The 17919-nt window shown below is 39.9% G+C and overlaps 1 protein-coding gene across 2 annotated transcripts in view; it reads left to right on the forward strand.

Annotated features, from left to right (window-relative positions):
* Positions 1-11634, forward strand: part of LOC122811042 (F-box/WD repeat-containing protein 7-like) — a 1408110-nt gene extending 1396476 nt beyond the window's left edge. For both annotated transcript variants that reach the window (XM_044082576.1, XM_044082577.1), the window contains one exon: positions 10489-11634. In XM_044082576.1, the coding sequence (XP_043938511.1) occupies positions 10489-10630 (142 nt within the window). In that variant the 3' untranslated portion in view covers positions 10631-11634. The remainder of the gene's footprint in view (positions 1-10488) is intronic.
* The last annotated feature ends 6285 nt before the right edge of the window (positions 11635-17919 follow it).

Consider the following 17919-nt stretch of genomic DNA (forward strand, 5'->3'; position numbering starts at 1 on the left):
TGTTAACCGGGCTAGTCCAACTGGATACATGTCCATTTTCAGTGGAGGCCCGGGGAGAAAAGCTCCTCTACAGTACTACTATAGTAAGACTAAAACAAAAACTTTATCAGAATATATCAACATATACAAATAATATCTAATAACATATTCTTTAAACCTTCTGTTACAATTAAGAACATTTGAGTATAAATATGAGGTACAGTAAGAAGTCTCTCTATTACTTAGAAAAGTGTACATTATGACAGTACAGATAAAGTACCTAGTTAGTCTAATACATCTTTAAAAGAAGATAGAAAGTAGAGATTTAGTTCCTTTATTAGAAGTGAGGTAATAGAAACAGCTTTGTAGAGAGTTATGTAGAGAGTTAGATATACGAGATAAAGAGAGAGTGGAAAAAAATCTCATAGCAGGGAGGTATGAAAGGTTAGTCTGGGTTATTGCAAGAGCAAAGCCAGTGGTTGGAAAAGAAATGTTTAAGTTTAGTTTTAAATAGTGGGATTGATGTTTGAGTGGTGAGGTCTTGAGGTAGTTGATTCCATAGTTTCCCAACTGAGTTTGAGAATGTGGAGTCACCTGCTGAGTTCTTAGAAAGAGAAGTATGAATCAGTATTTTGTTGGAGGAGCAGGTTTTCAGATTGCTATAGGGTTTTATGAGGGTGGAGAGCATTGGGGTATTGTCTGGGTGGTAAAGAGCTTTATGGGCAATTGTAAGTTGGTTAAAATGTATAAGGTTAGGTAATTCTAGCCACCCTAGTTTTTTAAGGTTAGAACAATGGTGAGTCCTATATGGAGATGCTGTAGCAAATCTGGCAATATTATTATAAGATGTAGTTAGTTTGGTAAGATTATATTTAGAAAGGTTTGTATAGATTGGGGAGGCATATAAAAGGGAAGAGATTAAGTGGGTTCTAGCTATAGTGGTTCTGGCTTCAGGAGTAAGGAAAGATTTAATTCTATACAGAGAGCCTAGTTTTCTGTTAGTTGATTTTATTGTGGAGTCAATGTGTGTCAAATTTGAGTTGGTTGTCAATTGTAATGCCTAGTAGTTTGGTGTTATTGTCTGGGGAGATAAGGATGCCATTGTTGGCTGTGAGAGAAATTAATGGAGGGAGACAAGATGGTGGGTGTAAAATCAGGAGTTTGGTTTTCTTTGGGTTAAGGAGGAGACAGTGGTTGGAGAACCATTGCTCTATGGTAGTGAAGGTATTTTGTGTAAGGGAATAAAGTTCTGACTGTGTTGGGGCTGAGCAGATAATGGTTGTATCATCAGCATATTGAATGCAAGTTGATAGAGGAGTAGCTAGGTAAAGATCATTTATAAAGATGGAAAATAGTAGAGGGCCTAAGATAGAGCCCTGAGGAACTCCTATAGAGGTGGGAAGGAGATCAGAGAGATGGTTATGCCAGAGTACTGCCTGTTTGCGGTTATTCAGATAGGATGTGAACCAATTTAAGGCTGTATTGTCAAAAGAGAGGGACTTTAGATGATGGAGGAGAAGTTTGTGGTTGACCATATCAAAGGCTTTGGATAGGTCAACGAAGAAGGCTGAAGAGGGTATGTTATTATTGCGGTTATTATTTATTGAGTCAATAAAGGAAAGTAAGGCTGTAGTAGTGCTATGGAAAGGGCGAAAACCATGTTGGCACTTAGCTAGGAGGTTATTATTTAGCAGGTGATTTAGTACCTGTTTGTGGATGCATTTCTCCATTATTTTTGCAAGTGGTGATAATAATGCTATTGGACGAAAGTTAGAATACTCAGTAGAGTCACCACCTTTGAATAGTGGGATAATATAAGAGATTTTCCATAATGATGGAATTGTGCTTTCTTTTATGGTCCTGTTAATCAATATGGAGATGGGGTAAGCTATGGCTTTTGCACCAATTTTAAGGAATTCTGCTGGTAACTTGTCGGCTGAGGGAGTTGTAGGTTTTAATTTTTGAAGTAAGGATGATATATATGTGGTGGGTATGGGTTTGAGGTGGAATGGGGGGGGAGTGGGACCTTGGTTTAGCAGTTTGGAGGTATCAGGGCTTTGTTGGTTAGCTAGCTTTAGAATGGCAGAGGTAAAGAAAGTATTAAAGGCATTAGCCGTTTATAATGGGCAGTCGGGGTTTGAATCAATAGGATTTGGTGTGGCAACTTTTCCTGGTGATAGCAGTGTATTAATGGCGGTCCAGAATTTATGTGGTTGGTGTAGGGATGTTTGTTGTAGCTGAGTATAAAAGTTCTTCTTGTCTTGTAGAATGGCTTTTTTTGTTAAATTTCTTTGTTCTCTGAAAATAAGGCGATCAGTTGTATTTTTAGAGGTGCCATTTTATCCAGGCTTTGTTTCTACTAAGGATTAGATTCCTGGTGGCATTAGAAAGCCATTGGGCTGTTTTAGATTTAATTCTTATAGAACGCATTGGAGCGTGATGTTCTAGGATTGTCAGAAAAGTATGATTGAAGTAGTTAACCGCTGCCTATAGGGAGAGATTTAAGAGATGACCAATTAACTTGCATAAGTTCATTTTGAAACAGTATGGGATCTAGGAATTTTTTGCTACGGGATGTTATGACTTGTGTGGGGATGGTTAAACTTGTTTTATGCCTGATGATATATGTTAGAGAGTGGTCGCTGAGGTCATCTGGGAGAGTCCCTGTTGTATACTTTAGCTGGGGACTGTTTATAAGTATCCAGTCAAGTATACTTTCTTTGTTATTTTGTTCGTTTGTTCTTGTTGGGGAGTTAATGGTTTGAGTAAAGTCATGTAGGTTAATAAGAGTGGGTGGATTGGTGTATTGACATAAATTCCAGTCAATATTAAAATCTCCTAAAAGAATAGTTTCTTGAGGGAGATTTAGTGAAAGCCAATTTAATAGGTCTTCTAAAATAGTGGGATTTTTTCCTGGGGGAAGATAGGTGCAGATAATGTTAACTGTTTTGTGAGGGTTGAGCTGAAGTTTGGAAATAATTATTTCTACATTATTATCAGATGGAAGAGTATGATTTTCTTTGCTTATTTGCAATCCGGTTTTATACAGAATTGCTACCCCACCACCTTTTTTGTTTAAGCGGTCTTGCCTGAGTATGTTATAGCCAGGGGGGGTGATTTCATTATCTTTAATTGTAGGTTTGAGCCAAGTTTCGTTAGGCAGAGTATATCAAACTGTTGGACATCTAGGAGGGCATGGATTTGTGGTATTTTGTTACAGATGCTACGTATATTTAATTGAGCAATTGAGAGTGATTTGGGGGGTTTGGTAGATGGTGTTGGTCTTGTAAATAGTTGGTGGCTGTTAGAGAATGGTAGGAGTGAGTTAGGGCCAGGGTTGGGGTGGATATCACCATGTATTAATGAGCAGATTAATATAGGGTTGTAAGATTGAGAAATTTTGTGGTAGTAGTAAAAATGTTTTTTAAGGCTTTGAGTAGGATATTTGATGTGAGAAAGTCGGTGATATTTAGCTTGGAGGTAGGAAGTTTTGTGGATGGTGTTGAGATAGGTAATTGTTAGAGCTAGGGGGGATATTTGGTTTACTTTGTGTGGAATTGTTAGAGTATAAGGAAGGGCTTGTTCATAAGAGGTGGAGAAATAAGTAGAGATGATGATGGTTAGGAAGGATATAAGTAGCAAAGGTTGGCATTGGTTAGACATGTTTAGAGAATGTATAACTGAAATAGAGTGGGAAGATAGTGTGAAGAGTGGGAAGGAGAGAAGATAAGTGGTGAAGGGAGGGGCTGGTTTTAGAAGGTAGGGTAGGCAGGTAGGTGAAGTGGGGAGGGGCTAGGTCTAGAAGGGGTGGGGATAGATTGAGGGGTGTGTCTATGAGGGTATAAAGGTAGAGGTGCTAGGGGCGGGTGGTATTTGGGGGCAGGGAGGGGAGCGGAGTGAGCCCGCAGGGCGAACGGAGCGGGAAGAGCCAAAGGAGTGGTGTGGCACAGAGAAAACAATCTGTAAGGAGAGGAAAACAGCAGGTAGGTAAGAAAATAAGTATATAGTTATAAGGTATGTGAAGGGTAGAGTCAAACCTATGAATATGTTAAGGTTTGGAGCACAGGGGAGTAGTAGGATTTGGTATAGCAGGGTCCTGAGAGTAAGAAAGGAGGTAAAGAGGATAGGGAGAGGTACAGACACCAAATCAAGAGATAAAGGGGTGTGTGTTGTAATAAATCAGGAAGGAGCAGATTTAAAAGAACAAAGGATGCCACCTAGTGGCCTGAGGGAGTATATATATCACTGATATACTCGTAGGTGGCTAATAAAGGAGGAAAGGTGAGAGGGAAGAGAGGATAGAAGTATAAAAAGGTAGTCGAAAGTCTAGAGTAGAGTAGTGAAGAGGGCCGGACCTATTGGCTGCTGGCAGTCCTGTGCAAGTAGCTAGACTGGTTCACCCAGTTCAGCTGATGTGGGTTAAACATATATGAATAGCATACTTTCACAGTCTGTCTGGTAGATATCTCCGATGCCAGGAGGGTTGGAGTGTAGCAGACAAGAGGAAATGGTCTTCCAGGAGGGTAGAGGCAAATGATATAGGTATTTGCAGGGTCCACTTATTCAAGCTACTAAAATAGTAAAAGAGAGAGAGGAAAGATGATAAGGCAAACAGAGAGAAATAAAAAATAAAACAGTGCAGATAACAACAGCTTACAATCATGTACTACAACTGGTTAATCTTCTGTACTTTAAGAAAGATGTTAACTAGAAAAGTATGAGCATTTAGTGAGTATGCATTTTAAAACATAAGAACAATATTATGAGCAGGCCTAGGTTCATGAGATTTTACAGTCAAAAGAAACAGCAAACAAAGAGATTAATGACATAGGGTTTGACTCCAAATATTGTTAATTAGAACTAAATAACTAACTAGAAGGGTAGGACTCTTAAAGAGAGTTTAAGTAAAAAGGCGCGTTTTATTGTAAAAAGCTTTAAAACTGATACAGTCGTTTTAGATAAAGCAATTGCTTAGTTAACTAATGGGTTCAAATTACAGGAAAAACCTTAGTTTTGTAGTTTTAAATATAGAAGTGTAGTTCAGGACAGAACCTAAGTGTCTGTAGCCGTAGTTAATAGAGAAATAATAAAGAGGCGGGAAGGGCAAGTAATAGCGCTACACAGTCCTGGGTATCAGACCGAGATTTATAACCTTAGTGTGAGCGGAAATGCTCATAATGAGCAATACCAATTTAACTAAATACAGGACAACCAAAAACAGGCGCCAAAGTCAGGATAACATCTATTCCACCCTTCTAGTAGTATGAGGTATAGTCGCTCTGTTATAACACATAACAAACTTCAATATCAAGGGAGCGTTAAAGCCCAGCTAGAGAACATTAGCGCAGTATCATAAACTGTAGTCTCCGTTGTTAAAACGCTCTATGGTAACAATTAGAAACATCATCAGCGTGTGATACCCAGCTGGTGAACAGCTAGTGAACATTAGCGCAGTATCACAAACTATAGTCTACGTTGTAAAAACGCTCTATGGTAATATTTAGAAACATCGTCAGCGTGTGATAACCATAAGGTAAAACAGATTCAGAAAACCAAGAACAGTAATTAACAATTAGCAGTACAGGAGTAGAATAGTAATGCTTGCAAGTGGTATAAGGTCAGAACCACGAAAACAAACCAAGCTTAGATTTAGCAACACATCAAACTTTCTCGAAACAAAACAGTAATTAAGTATTAGCAGAGCTGGAGTATAATAGTAATCCTTACAACTGGTTTGGGATCAGAACCATAGCAACAAACTAAGTATTGGTTCAGTAAAAATATCAACGTTTCATACACAATGCATGAGCTGGTCAAGGTTATGTTTCATCATTAACGAAGATAACACATCATCTACGTGTAAAACAACAATAAGACTATAGGCTTACAGTAAGTTTCCGTCAAGCTTCAGGTTCGGGACACACAGCAGCCAGGTAGCTAGGTGGAAAGAAAGATGGCGTCCAGGGAGGTGGAGATGTATTTATAGGGTAGGTTAGATGGCGTGGGGGAGGGTGCAGAGGGAGGAACACTGATATTGGTCCTAGGCGGGAAATATCCAAGAAGGAGTGTGGTTGATAAGAAGATAGGGGTGTATTGGTAATGTGGGCGGGGTCTAGAGTTGTGTGAGTAGGCGGAGTAAGAGGACGGGGGAGGGAGAGAGAAGATAGTGTGAGGAGACTAAGGGAGGAAAGAGATAGAGTTATATAGGTGAGCAACTAGCGATAGTACTGGACCTATGAAGGAGAGGATAGCACAAATGGGAGAGAGTGCCAAAGGAGTGGTGTGGCACAGAGAAAACAATCTGTAAGGAGAGGAAAACAGCAGGTAGGTAAGAAAATAAGTATATAGTTATAAGGTATGTGAAGGGTAGAGTGAAACCTATGAATATGTTAAGGTTTGGAGCACAGGGGAGTAGTAGGATTTGGTATAGCAGGGTCCTGAAAGTAAGAAAGGAGGTAAAGAGGATAGGGAGAGGTACAGACACCAAATCAAGAGATAAAGGGGTGTGTGTTGTAATAAATCAGGAAGGAGCAGATTTAAAAGAACAAAGGATGCCACCTAGTGGCCTGAGGGAGTATATATATCACTGATATACTCGTAGGTGGCTAATAAAGGAGGAAAGGTGAGAGGGAAGAGAGGATAGAAGTATAAAAAGGTAGTCGAAAGTCTAGAGTAGAGTAGTGAAGAGGGCCGGACCTATTGGCTGCTGGCAGTCCTGTGCAAGTAGCTAGACTGGTTCACCCAGTTCAGCTGATGTGGGTTAAACATATATGAATAGCATACTTTCACAGTCTGTCTGGTAGATATCTCCGATGCCAGGAGGGTTGGAGTGTAGCAGACAAGAGGAAATGGTCTTCCAGGAGGGTAGAGGCAAATGATATAGGTATTTGCAGGGTCCATTTATTCAAGCTATTTCACAGTCTGTCTGGTAGATATCTCCGATGCCAGGAGGGTTGGAGTGTAGCAGACAAGAGGAAATGGTCTTCCAGGAGGGTAGAGGCAAATGATATAGGTATTTGCAGGGTCCACTTATTCAAGCTATTTCACAGTCTGTCTGGTAGATATCTCCGATGCCAGGAGGGTTGGAGTGTAGCAGACAAGAGGAAATGGTCTTCCAGGAGGGTAGAGGCAAATGATATAGGTATTTGCAGGGTCCACTTATTCAAGCTATTTCACAGTCTGTCTGGTAGATATCTCCGATGCCAGGAGGGTTAGAGTGTAGCAGACAAGAGGAAATGGTCTTCCAGGAGGGTAGAGGCAAATGATATAGGTATTTGCAGGGTCCACTTATTCAAGCTATTTCACAGTCTGTCTGGTAGATATCTCCGATGCCAGGAGGGTTGGAGTGTAGCAGACAAGAGGAAATGGTCTTCCAGGGGTATCTGAGATGCAAGTTCTTATGGTGACTTGTTTGAGTTACTATGCTATGGCCATCCCTACACCTCCATCAAGGCTCTTTTATCATTATTTCAGTGTGTTTGCTCATGGATCTCTCTCTCTCAATTTATTGTCATGTCAAAATGTTGTTGAAAGGGGTTTTGCATAAGAGTTCTCCAAGAAAACCAGTATTCCCTCCTTGGGAATCTTAATTTTGTGTTGGAGAAACTAACACCTGCTTAATTTGAACCAGCTAACACTGCTGACTTGAGGTTCTTAACATAGAAAACAATTTTACTGATTGCTTTGACCTCTACAAGAGGGGTATCTGAGATGCAAGTTCTTATGGTGACTCAACCCAATCTCATTTTCCAAAGAGAGAGGATTTCTTTTAGATCTAATCCTTCTTTTACATCTAAAGCGGGTCCAAGTTTACTTTAAGCCAGAGTATCCATCTTCCCATTTTTCTTTCCGCACCTGAAAATGAGGGAGGAAGGATGCTCCATATTTTAGATGGTCACAGAAAACTCTGGTACTCTCTTGAGAGAAGGAAGTCTTTCAGATCTTCAGGTCGGTTGTTCATTTCTTGTGCTACTAGGGAGAAGGGAAAACCTTTGTCCTATTATTACATAAGGCTATTATTTTATGTTATACTCGTAAAAAAAACTATTCCAGGTGGGGGTCAAGGCCCACTCTGCCAAGGACTTGGATTCATCTGTGGCTTTTTGGAAATGGTTGGATTCTAGAAGTATACTAAAAGCTGCTACTTGGTCCTCCATACAAACTTTATGTACCACTATAAGCTTCATTCCTTCACTAGGTCTAGATCAAGCTTTGCAAGGACTATTCTCAGGGTCTCCTGGACTCTTCTTGCACCACCCAAATGTACCTAGCGATGGTAATCTGTCCATATAGCTAACACTACTTCAGCAGTGATCCTTTGACCATCTTCTGTTATGGTAAGTCTTCTTATACAGCTGTACTTTTCTGATTTATAGATACTAGAGATAACTAACATTTCCTTCCATTCAACATTAAAGAGACAAGTTAGCCATGATGATCCAACCTTACTCCCTTCAACATCCTGATCAAATCCATATCTGCAGCCTTAAAACTATGGAACCCTCTAATTTACTACAGTGATATTGACTTTAGCTGTAGTGTTTGTTTGAGTTTCTTACTCAAAATGTTACTTCCACCTCCAAATATTCTTATCAGCAATGGTCAGCTGTTTTACCACCATAATTTGACACACTGTGCCCAAGGGCTCAACCTATTATCCTGAGATGCAAATCAGTTTGTGATGACCTCTTCAAGTCTGCATGAAGTCTTTCTTCATAGTCTCTATACTCATTCCATTGTCAAGATTCCATTTCAGCAAGTAGTGTTGCCATGGCTTTCTATGTGGTGAGCACCTGTTGACCATTAATTTGTAACTTCCCACAATGTAACATCTACCAATGGGTTTTAGAGATACAGCACTGGCAGGCCTCTACCCCACTCTGGTCACAGATCCTTGTTGCCCCCCCCCCCCCCCAACTCACTAAGGTTTTTAACATACTCCCTTTAGAATCTGTGTCCGTGGCCACAGAGTGAACATGGTCATGTTCTTTTTGGCGGTATGAACCAAATTAATGTTATGTATAAGACTCTAAGATGCGTTATTCAGTCACTCTCAGGGTTGGTCTAGATGACTCTGGCAAATTCAGCTCATCACCAAGTGGAAATAAGCTGACAATTTTGCTTCTCTCTTCATTCAAGTGTCTAGTATCTAAGAACTGAGGTCTGATGACAAATACCAAAGTCTGTCATCAGCCTTTGGTTAAGATGATGTCGTCATTTCTTGAATGAGCTCAAGTGATTTTCTTGCCATTGGGGTGACATTCCATATCTCTAAAGTCACTCTGTTATCCTCCTTAGCTGAAGGTTTTCCTGTATGAATTTTGAGTTTAATGTACACACACATCTATCTGTTGATATAGATATATATTCATGCCCTTCAAGCTGATGGCTTTTCATATGGAACAGTTTTAGTTTTCTCTTCCCTATTTTTCATGCAATTTATTTGAAATATATTTTGTATGTTTTTACTGAGTTCTCCATTTTTTATGTGAATGTAGTATATAATGAAATCAGAACTATATTTCAAATTGCAGATCAGACACTTTTTTATTTTCAGTCGATGCTGTTAATCTCAACATATGCTAATCATGGAAATGAATGTTCATTACCAATTACAAAAATCAAATATGCAAATTGAGCAAATCATTTCTTACAATAACACAGCAAATCTAAAATGCTTATTAGTGATGTGGTATTAATTCTAGAATATGAAGTTCTGCTGTTCTCGGATTACTTAGAAACACAATAGGGCATTAAGAAATGTATAACTCATTGCACATTCCTACTTTTTGTAGGATTTTGCAGTGCATTAATCAGAAACGATTCAAAAGCCTTTGTAGTGCAACAGTGGTATGAAGCCTCCAGTAAGTAGTGACACCGGTGGTGGTGCTGGATAATGCCACATGCAAATATGCAGTCCAGGGGTACAGCTAATGTAAATTAGGTGCTGAGGATCTTCACACCATGATATAGCATGGTAGAGTGATTCAAAGACAGCAGTGACCTCCTTTTTCAGAGCAGGGCAGTGAGGATGGATGGTAGTTTGAAGGTGTATATGTACTGAAATCTGCATCAGAAGGGGCTGTTTCAGCACAATAGCAGCTAAGTAATGTGAGGATATGCTTGTGTGCGTGAATGTATGTGTGAGGATATGGTTGTAACTGTATTGGGTTGTGTATGTCTGGGAGTGGTAGTAATTGTGTACATGGCTCAGAATGTGGGTGTCTGTGTAGGTACTTTGTTGCGTGAAACAGTAGAAGAATACCTAACACAGTTGGAACAATGAGAGTAAATGATTGATTCAGAAGCCTGCAAGTCCTTGGAGAACTTTCACTCTGTGACTTTTGCATGTCTCTGAATCACTAGCTAGTTCCACAGCACATAACAGCAAATCATTAATAGGCTTATCCAGTAGCCAGACAATAAGACATAGAAAGGATTTAAGATGTAATTTTCTATTTTAATAGATAACACATTTATAAAACAATAATTTGCTTTTTCTCCTTCCAGCTACAAAGAGAGCCTGCAGACCCTAAGAGGTGCCAGTGCTGGAGTAACTTGTACATTGTGTGACGACACACGGGTTATTGGTGCATCAAAGGATAATTCCATATGGATTTGGGATTTTGGGATAGCAACAAGGACTCTGTGAAGCATAGTATTTGTCCTTCATCACTTTTATTGTCATATGCTTTCATTTGTATTTCACTGGGAAAAGGGTCATAACGTACTGAAAAGGTGGTGTAATTCTGGTTCTTTACAAAAAAATTGTAATTAACTAATTTCCCATTTGTAGTGACGCTTAATCCAATGATGCTTTGGTAAGTAACACCTTAGAGTGGACTACGGTAGTACTACATGCAGCTTTACTTTTGTAGACAGTAGTCTCATTTGATTTTGACAATCCTTAGATTTTATGGTCACCAATTTTTTGGTACCTGTGGCACAGAATTACTTTATAATTCTTGAGACGTTAAGATCTTAGCTTTTGACTCTCATGTTATTAAACTGTTGGGTTATAGGACACAGTGTAATATACCTCTGGAATAACAAATTCAGAATGGCAGTGCACCTTATCCCAAATGAATGACCACCATGAAACTATCATGGAGATATTTCCATGAAACAATATAATCTGATTCCTGGTATGTGGGCCAAAACTGACTCTTAAGGAAAAGCTACAGTCTGAAGACAGAACAACTATTTTCATTTATGCCAAGAATATTTGCATCTTTTCTGATAAAGGAATTTGTAATTATCAATAGTCAAAGACAGCTGTGGAATTTCATCACAATATAATACTAATATGACATTTTGCTCTGTATTTGAGCATTAACCATGCCATGTGCTGTAACAGTAACATGACAGCAATGTATTTGATTGGGATTGCTGTTACCCGACAGAACTCCACAAGGCTGAAGTTCAGATAAAAGCATGGTATGTTATAATGCTGGATACTGAAACTTTGTCAAGGTGTGTGTTAGAAGCTATCCATGACCCAGTGTGAGTGGTATATAGCAGTTTACAGTCAAATTGAGACTAAGGATTAGAGTCACATGACCATCTGCAAGGTATGCATGTAAATGATATTTTACAATCGTTTGTACTGATCTGTGGGCTTCATGTTTGGAAAATAAAAGCATGATAAAGGACCTGGAACATTTGTCAGGGACCTTTAAATACATAAGCAGTCACATTTTTAGCTATATTTGATCTTATTGTACTTCAGTGTCTCCTATAAATTCCCCAAATTGTTTCAGGTAGTTACAGAAATTGGTGACTCAGTTTTGTCCAGTGGCAGTATGTACGAGACAGAACACTCATAAACAGAGTAGGTGCCACCTGTGTCGATCACTCTGCACATTTGTTTGGATGTGCCGCTTTGCTTGTTGCAGTACTGTGTTTTTCTGTGTGTAAGTGAATGTTGCAGAAGTGGTTCTGTTGTGAGGGACTGGACTCTTCCATGTGTGTGTTCTGCAAAGAAATACTATATTGCAGAAATGAGGTTTTTAATGCTATGTGTTGCCTATGTTAAGGGTGATCAATGCACTGGCAAAATGCTCTGTTCAGCATGTTTCTGTGACCTCATAGTGAATTACAGTAACTGAGGGTACAGAAAGTTTAGCCCACTGCATTGGAGCTACAATGGACTGCCTCATCTGTAAACAAGCATTTATATTTATTTTTTGTATTTCTATTAGGGTAGTCGAATCTTGTTAAGAGTCTGATATAATGAATTTGCAGCTTAGCTACCTTACATCTGTCATTTTCATTCTTTTCATCTGGCATTTCTGACTAAGGCATTTTCTTCCTTAATTATTTTAATTTCCTGTGATTGGTTATCACTGCTGATATTTCATTGCACAGTTTAACTATCCATTGAATACGCTTATCTCTCACCTTTAGAAATAGTCTAACATATGAAATTGCCCGTTATGTTTAGACATTCACTGACCAGCCATTACAGCAATTCTGATACCGCTCTCTTTTAAGGATTGTACCAGTCTTATTGACTATTCACAATAATGGCGCCAGGAAGTCGTTCGTTCGTTCTTCAGGTTTCGCTTATAATTCAAAATCTTTAATTCAATTCTGCATTTACACATCTTCAGAATAATATTCGACTATATATGTGCTATTTTAAATGAGATACTTGTTAAATTCTGTTCTGCATCCTTTTGTTTTAAGCATCATGTATACAAGATTGCCAATTAACATTTAGGTGTACATGGACAAATACCAAAACATATATGCATTATGTACATGAAATGTATACGAGCTGTAGCAAAAAAACTGCTGAATCACAGACTGAGCCTGGGGGAGGGGGGGTGCAGGGGGACCTATTGGCTGCAGTTGTTGAGGTAGGCAAAGCAGTAATTGAGTAGGAGTCAAGTGACTTTGGAACTATATCAAGTACATTACCCAATTTAAGTCAGATTTCTGTATTGTGAGTAAAGTTTGGAGTCTTTACAGATGAATGAAGTGATTCACAAGGTAACCTTGAAAGAAAAGCGTTGGATTATAATTCAAAGCCAGGAAGAGATGACCACTGTTATCCTGCTTGCTGAAGATGAGGTTTGTGGAGGTTATTGGAACTATTGACCTTTACTGGGGCTGATCTACTAGTGTTATACAGTTTGAGATGCAGACGTGAGAAGGTCTTTAAAGATATTGCTGGAATACTTTTATTTTCTGTAACTTCAGAAATACTTAGACTTTATGGAATACTGATGCTTATTTTGTTAGTTTCCACACTTAATGAGAACCTATTTTTGTCTGCATAAATACACATGCCTATATTTGAAAATCGATCATAGGAAGTTACTAGGCTACTGGCCCTGAGGCCCTTATAAGCCTAGCCAGGATTGTAGCCCATGTTTAGACAAGTCAGCACCCGATGCCCCTGTCCAGCAGGGACATTTGTGTAATCCCAGGGGTGTATTTTCTTTTTCCCATCCAGTTATCCAGGTTGCACTTAAAAAGGGATAATGAGGTGCTCTGCTTGATGTGGAGAGGGAGTCTATTCTACAGATGGGGGGAGTCTCTGAACACAAATCTGTCCCTCCAACTACTTCTATTGATGTCACAGACCAGGATGAGGTCACGTGTGTGGGTTACTCAAGTGGAGCTTGACTTGTGGATATGCAGCAGTCCCATTAAGGAGGGGTCTGAGATTGCTTTGTATGCCAGACAGAGGTCACCTCTGAAGATTCTGTATGAAACTGAGAAGAGGGACAAGGCTTTTAGCCAATCTGCATATGGTAGATGTTTGAGGCCCTGGCTTCTCCTGGTAAGGAACCTCTGTGGTCTCTCCAGATGCTGCATGTGCTTTGTTTGGTACATGCCAGTAGGGTATTATGCTCAATAATGGGCCTTATAAGGGAAGAATACAGAAATGTTATGACCTCCTTGTCCCTGGATGAGATACCTTTACTTATGAGGTGGGCCATGTAAAACGCTTTCCATACATTGGAAGCAACATGGTGGTCAAAAGTGGGGTTGCTATCATCCTGGATACCCAAATCCCTCACAAATGATTGCATGCTTATGACGTTATTAATGTGATAATCTGTGGGTACGTCACTCTCCCAAAGGGGAAGGTTATGCATTTTTTGGTACTCAACTTAAGACCATGTTTCTGGCACAAGTCATTTGTTTGGGTAAGACCTTCTTGGAGGATGTCCACATCACTAGGGTAATTGGTGACAACAGTCATCTGCAAACTTGGCCAGCTATAGCCCACTGGTTTTGGCCTGCATCTCAGAAAAGTATATCCCAAATAAGAGGTCCCAAGACCGATGCCCTGGTGTACGCCACTCATTATGGTTCTACTGCTTGAGGTGGCTTCCCCTATTTTGACTAGGTGGGTACTTTCACTGAGCCAGTTTGCTACCCATATGATAGGTGATGTGCAATGTCTTCCCCTCATCCATGGCTTTGGAAACAGTCTCAAAGAAGTTGACCAAATTTAACAGACATGACCTCCCCTTGATGAAGCCAAACTGTGTGGAATCAAGTGTTTGGAAGTTGCCAATGTCCTTGTTAATGAGTCAATGATAATCTGATCCATGGCCTTACAGATCAGACTAGTTAGGCTGATGGGTCTATAATTTCCCAGATCGGTGGACACCACCTGTATGCAAAGGGATTACAGTGGCTGTTTTCCACTCTCCACTCAGCTGGAGCAAAGCTGGCACTCGGGCTTTGGTTGAATAGGGTGCTTAATGGTGCTGCAAGTTCCTGCCTGAGTTCATACAGGATGCAGCCTGGGATGTTATCAGGTCCCAAAGAGGCTGTATTTTTTGCCTTTGAGAGGGCAGTGATGACCTGTTCCCTAGATAGGGGTTAGGGGGCAGGTACTGGGGATGTCCTGATTTACAGAGAGTAGGGACAGAGGGGTAAGTTTTCACTAAATCTGTCAGCCAGCAGGTTGGCTATATCTACTGAATTTGCATGCGTCCTTGACCACCAATTCTGGGCAGATCTGAGCGCTTCTTCTGAGACTGTGGACATATGTGAAGAAGGCTTTATGATTGTCTGTAGTAGATGTGGCCAATTTGGATTTGAAATTTGCTTTGGAGGATTTCACAAGTGCTCTTATTTGCTTGTTCATGCTAAGGAGAGAGTGCTTCCAATTGGGAAACTGCTGCTTCTTGGTCCTGTACAGAATTTTTTCCCTTTTGTTATAGAGTTTATTTATTGCAGATCTCCACCAGACCGGTTTACTCTTCCTTACAGGGGATGATTTTGTCCTGCTGGGTACTCCTGATTCCATGCATCTGGTGTTGATTTGGACATTGGTGCCAGTTCCTACAGAGGGGGAAGGGGCTGTGAAGCTGTTTACCGCCTCCCGAGGAATGGTATAATCAGCTTTGGCGAAGTTTCATTTGTTTGACCCTAGCTAGAGGGGGATCAGGGGAGACGGTGACTTCGAAAGTGACCACTTTGTGGTCAGATCTTACCAGGGAGGATGATACTGTGGGGATTGCAAAAGTCTTGTGTTGATTCTGCAGCATACTACACTGGTGGAGAAGGAAGGCACAAAACCATTTTTATTATAATTTATGACTTTTTTAAGCTACATATAAAGTAAAATACACCGAGTTTTGGCACCTCTTAAATAAGGCATGGAAGCTCTGCCTAAGTATCTGTTGCTACTGACTAATTGTTTAACAGAAGTATGCCTTTAAAGCAAATGCCATTTAAAGAGAGAGGAATTTGTGCTTCTTGAAGAGCTTCTGAATACTTGTTTCTGTAAGGGTAATTCCTGAGTTTCTCCGCATGACTGTTGCTCATACATGGATGTGTTCTGGAAACTATGTTTTGAGGCAGTAAAAAGGAGTCATCTTGAATGAAGTGCGCGTGTGTGTGTGTGGTCCCCCAAACCCTTGGGTGTAGTGGAATGTAGATGTTGTACTCTGCTACAATTTGGAAATAAATTTACTGAAGATTTAGTAAACGCTAGAATGACTTTGATAAACTCTTCTTTATCATCGCATGAGATGTACAGCAGATTTGCAAAATCAGCCTCCCTTCTCACTGGTAATCCCAAACACCAGTAACACCTCCCATCTCACTGGTAATCCCAAACACCAGTAGCACTAAGAAGACACTAGGGAAGGAATATAATACACAAGCAAATCTGGTTGTGATCTGTATACATTAGGATAAAAGAGAATAACATATTACAGAGGTTGGGATACCAGCCTTTTTCAAGCAAAATATTACACCCCATAACTCGTGTGTAGTTTATAATAATACATAATAATTGCCACGATTTTCACAGGATTAAATATTTATGGAAGTTAATGGGGAAAAAGTTTCAAAACGATACGTTGCCTGACATTTATTCCCAACTTTGTTACAATTGCTTGTGATTCGACCAGCCTGATGAAGGGTAAGACACACTTGAAATTTAAATGGACATGTGAAACAAAAAATCTTCTTTAAGCATCTAACAGCTATGCTGTATTCAGAATCAACACCAATAGGTAAGGATTTCCTCAAAGAATTCATGATGCATACCTGAGGTAGGCATATTAGCTGAGGATGACTGTTGTTTGTCACATCAGAGGAAAGGTCAGCAGTGCTGAGAAACGCTATCTAGAGAACAAAAGTATGTCTGGTCATCACAACCTAAACTATCACTTGTTAGGAAAGAGCCTTTATAATAACTGCTCACATGTCTTTTATCATGACTACAGACACAATGACTGCAACCTCAAATTATCCCGGTAAACTTTGATCCATCAACCCTTTTAAATTCGGGCATCACCACATTCCCTGCCACTTGCACTTTATTGCAGATAAGCTGCTACTGCCCTCATCTCATTTGGTGGGGATAGAAATGGTGGTTCTGTGGCTGGCCGATCATGCAACACAGTGACTGCTGAGTCAGAGAAAAACACATTGACTGTGGTAGTCCAGGAAAGTGGCTATTTAATAGATAGTCTCTAGGAAACAGGAAAATAATAAAGCTAATAAGAATCTGCCATCCTTAGAGCTATATTAAGGCCATTTCCCCTACCAAGGTCAAATTCCTAGTTCTCCACAGTTGAGAAAGGAGTATCCAGAGACCACCAAGCAGGGTGGTTCAAAGCTATCTCCTGAAAGAAGAAATACTGATTATATCCCAAACCTAGAAAGAGATGAGGGATTCTTATCCTGCTTACTGAATGTGAGACTTCTGAAAGTAATTTAAACTACCTGCATTTTTAGAAAACAAAGTCACTATATTAAGGTTATAGTATAGATTATTTTGAGGTGAAGTACAATCAGATTCAAGAATAGCTGTAAAAAAGCTTTGCTGGAATACTTCCATGTTCTGTGACTCAAGATGCAGTATCATCTTTGAAATGTTTCCAAATGTTTTTTCGATTCACATTTGGCTAACGTGCAGGAGTAGACTTGGTGTGAAATTACCAAATAGTGGATGTTAGTGGTTTTTCCCTTTTCTCTCTGCTGTTGTGTGATTGTGGAGTTGGCATATGTTACCAGAGAATCAGAGGTGCAGCCCTCACTCAAGGGATTCCTGATATCTTCCCCCTGCAAAAATACTGTTTTTATTTAGTTTTGACTAGTTTTGAAGTTGGTTAGATTTGATCAGTGGATTGGTTGTACTCTACTCCTCCTGGAGCATTTTAGTAATGGGTGCTAATAAGAACCCTAATGCTGCCCTTCCCCATATCCTAAACCTACACCCAACCTTGATAAAAACTTTCCCGTAAAACTGCCACTACATAAAACACACACTTGCAATACTACATCTGTCCCCTTACCCAACACTTACCCTAACCCTAAAATACACGCACACAACAACATGCAACATCTGTCCCTCACCTATCCCCATCCCTAACTCATATTCACTAAAGCATGCAGAAACACCCTAAACCCCTCCAACTCCACTCATCTACCTCGACAAAACACAGTGACAACATTTGG

Source organism: Protopterus annectens, chromosome 9.part0 (assembly GCF_019279795.1).
Source record: "Protopterus annectens isolate FY-2018-M chromosome 9.part0, PAN1.0, whole genome shotgun sequence".
In the NCBI taxonomy this organism is placed as follows: Eukaryota; Metazoa; Chordata; order Ceratodontiformes; family Protopteridae; genus Protopterus; species Protopterus annectens.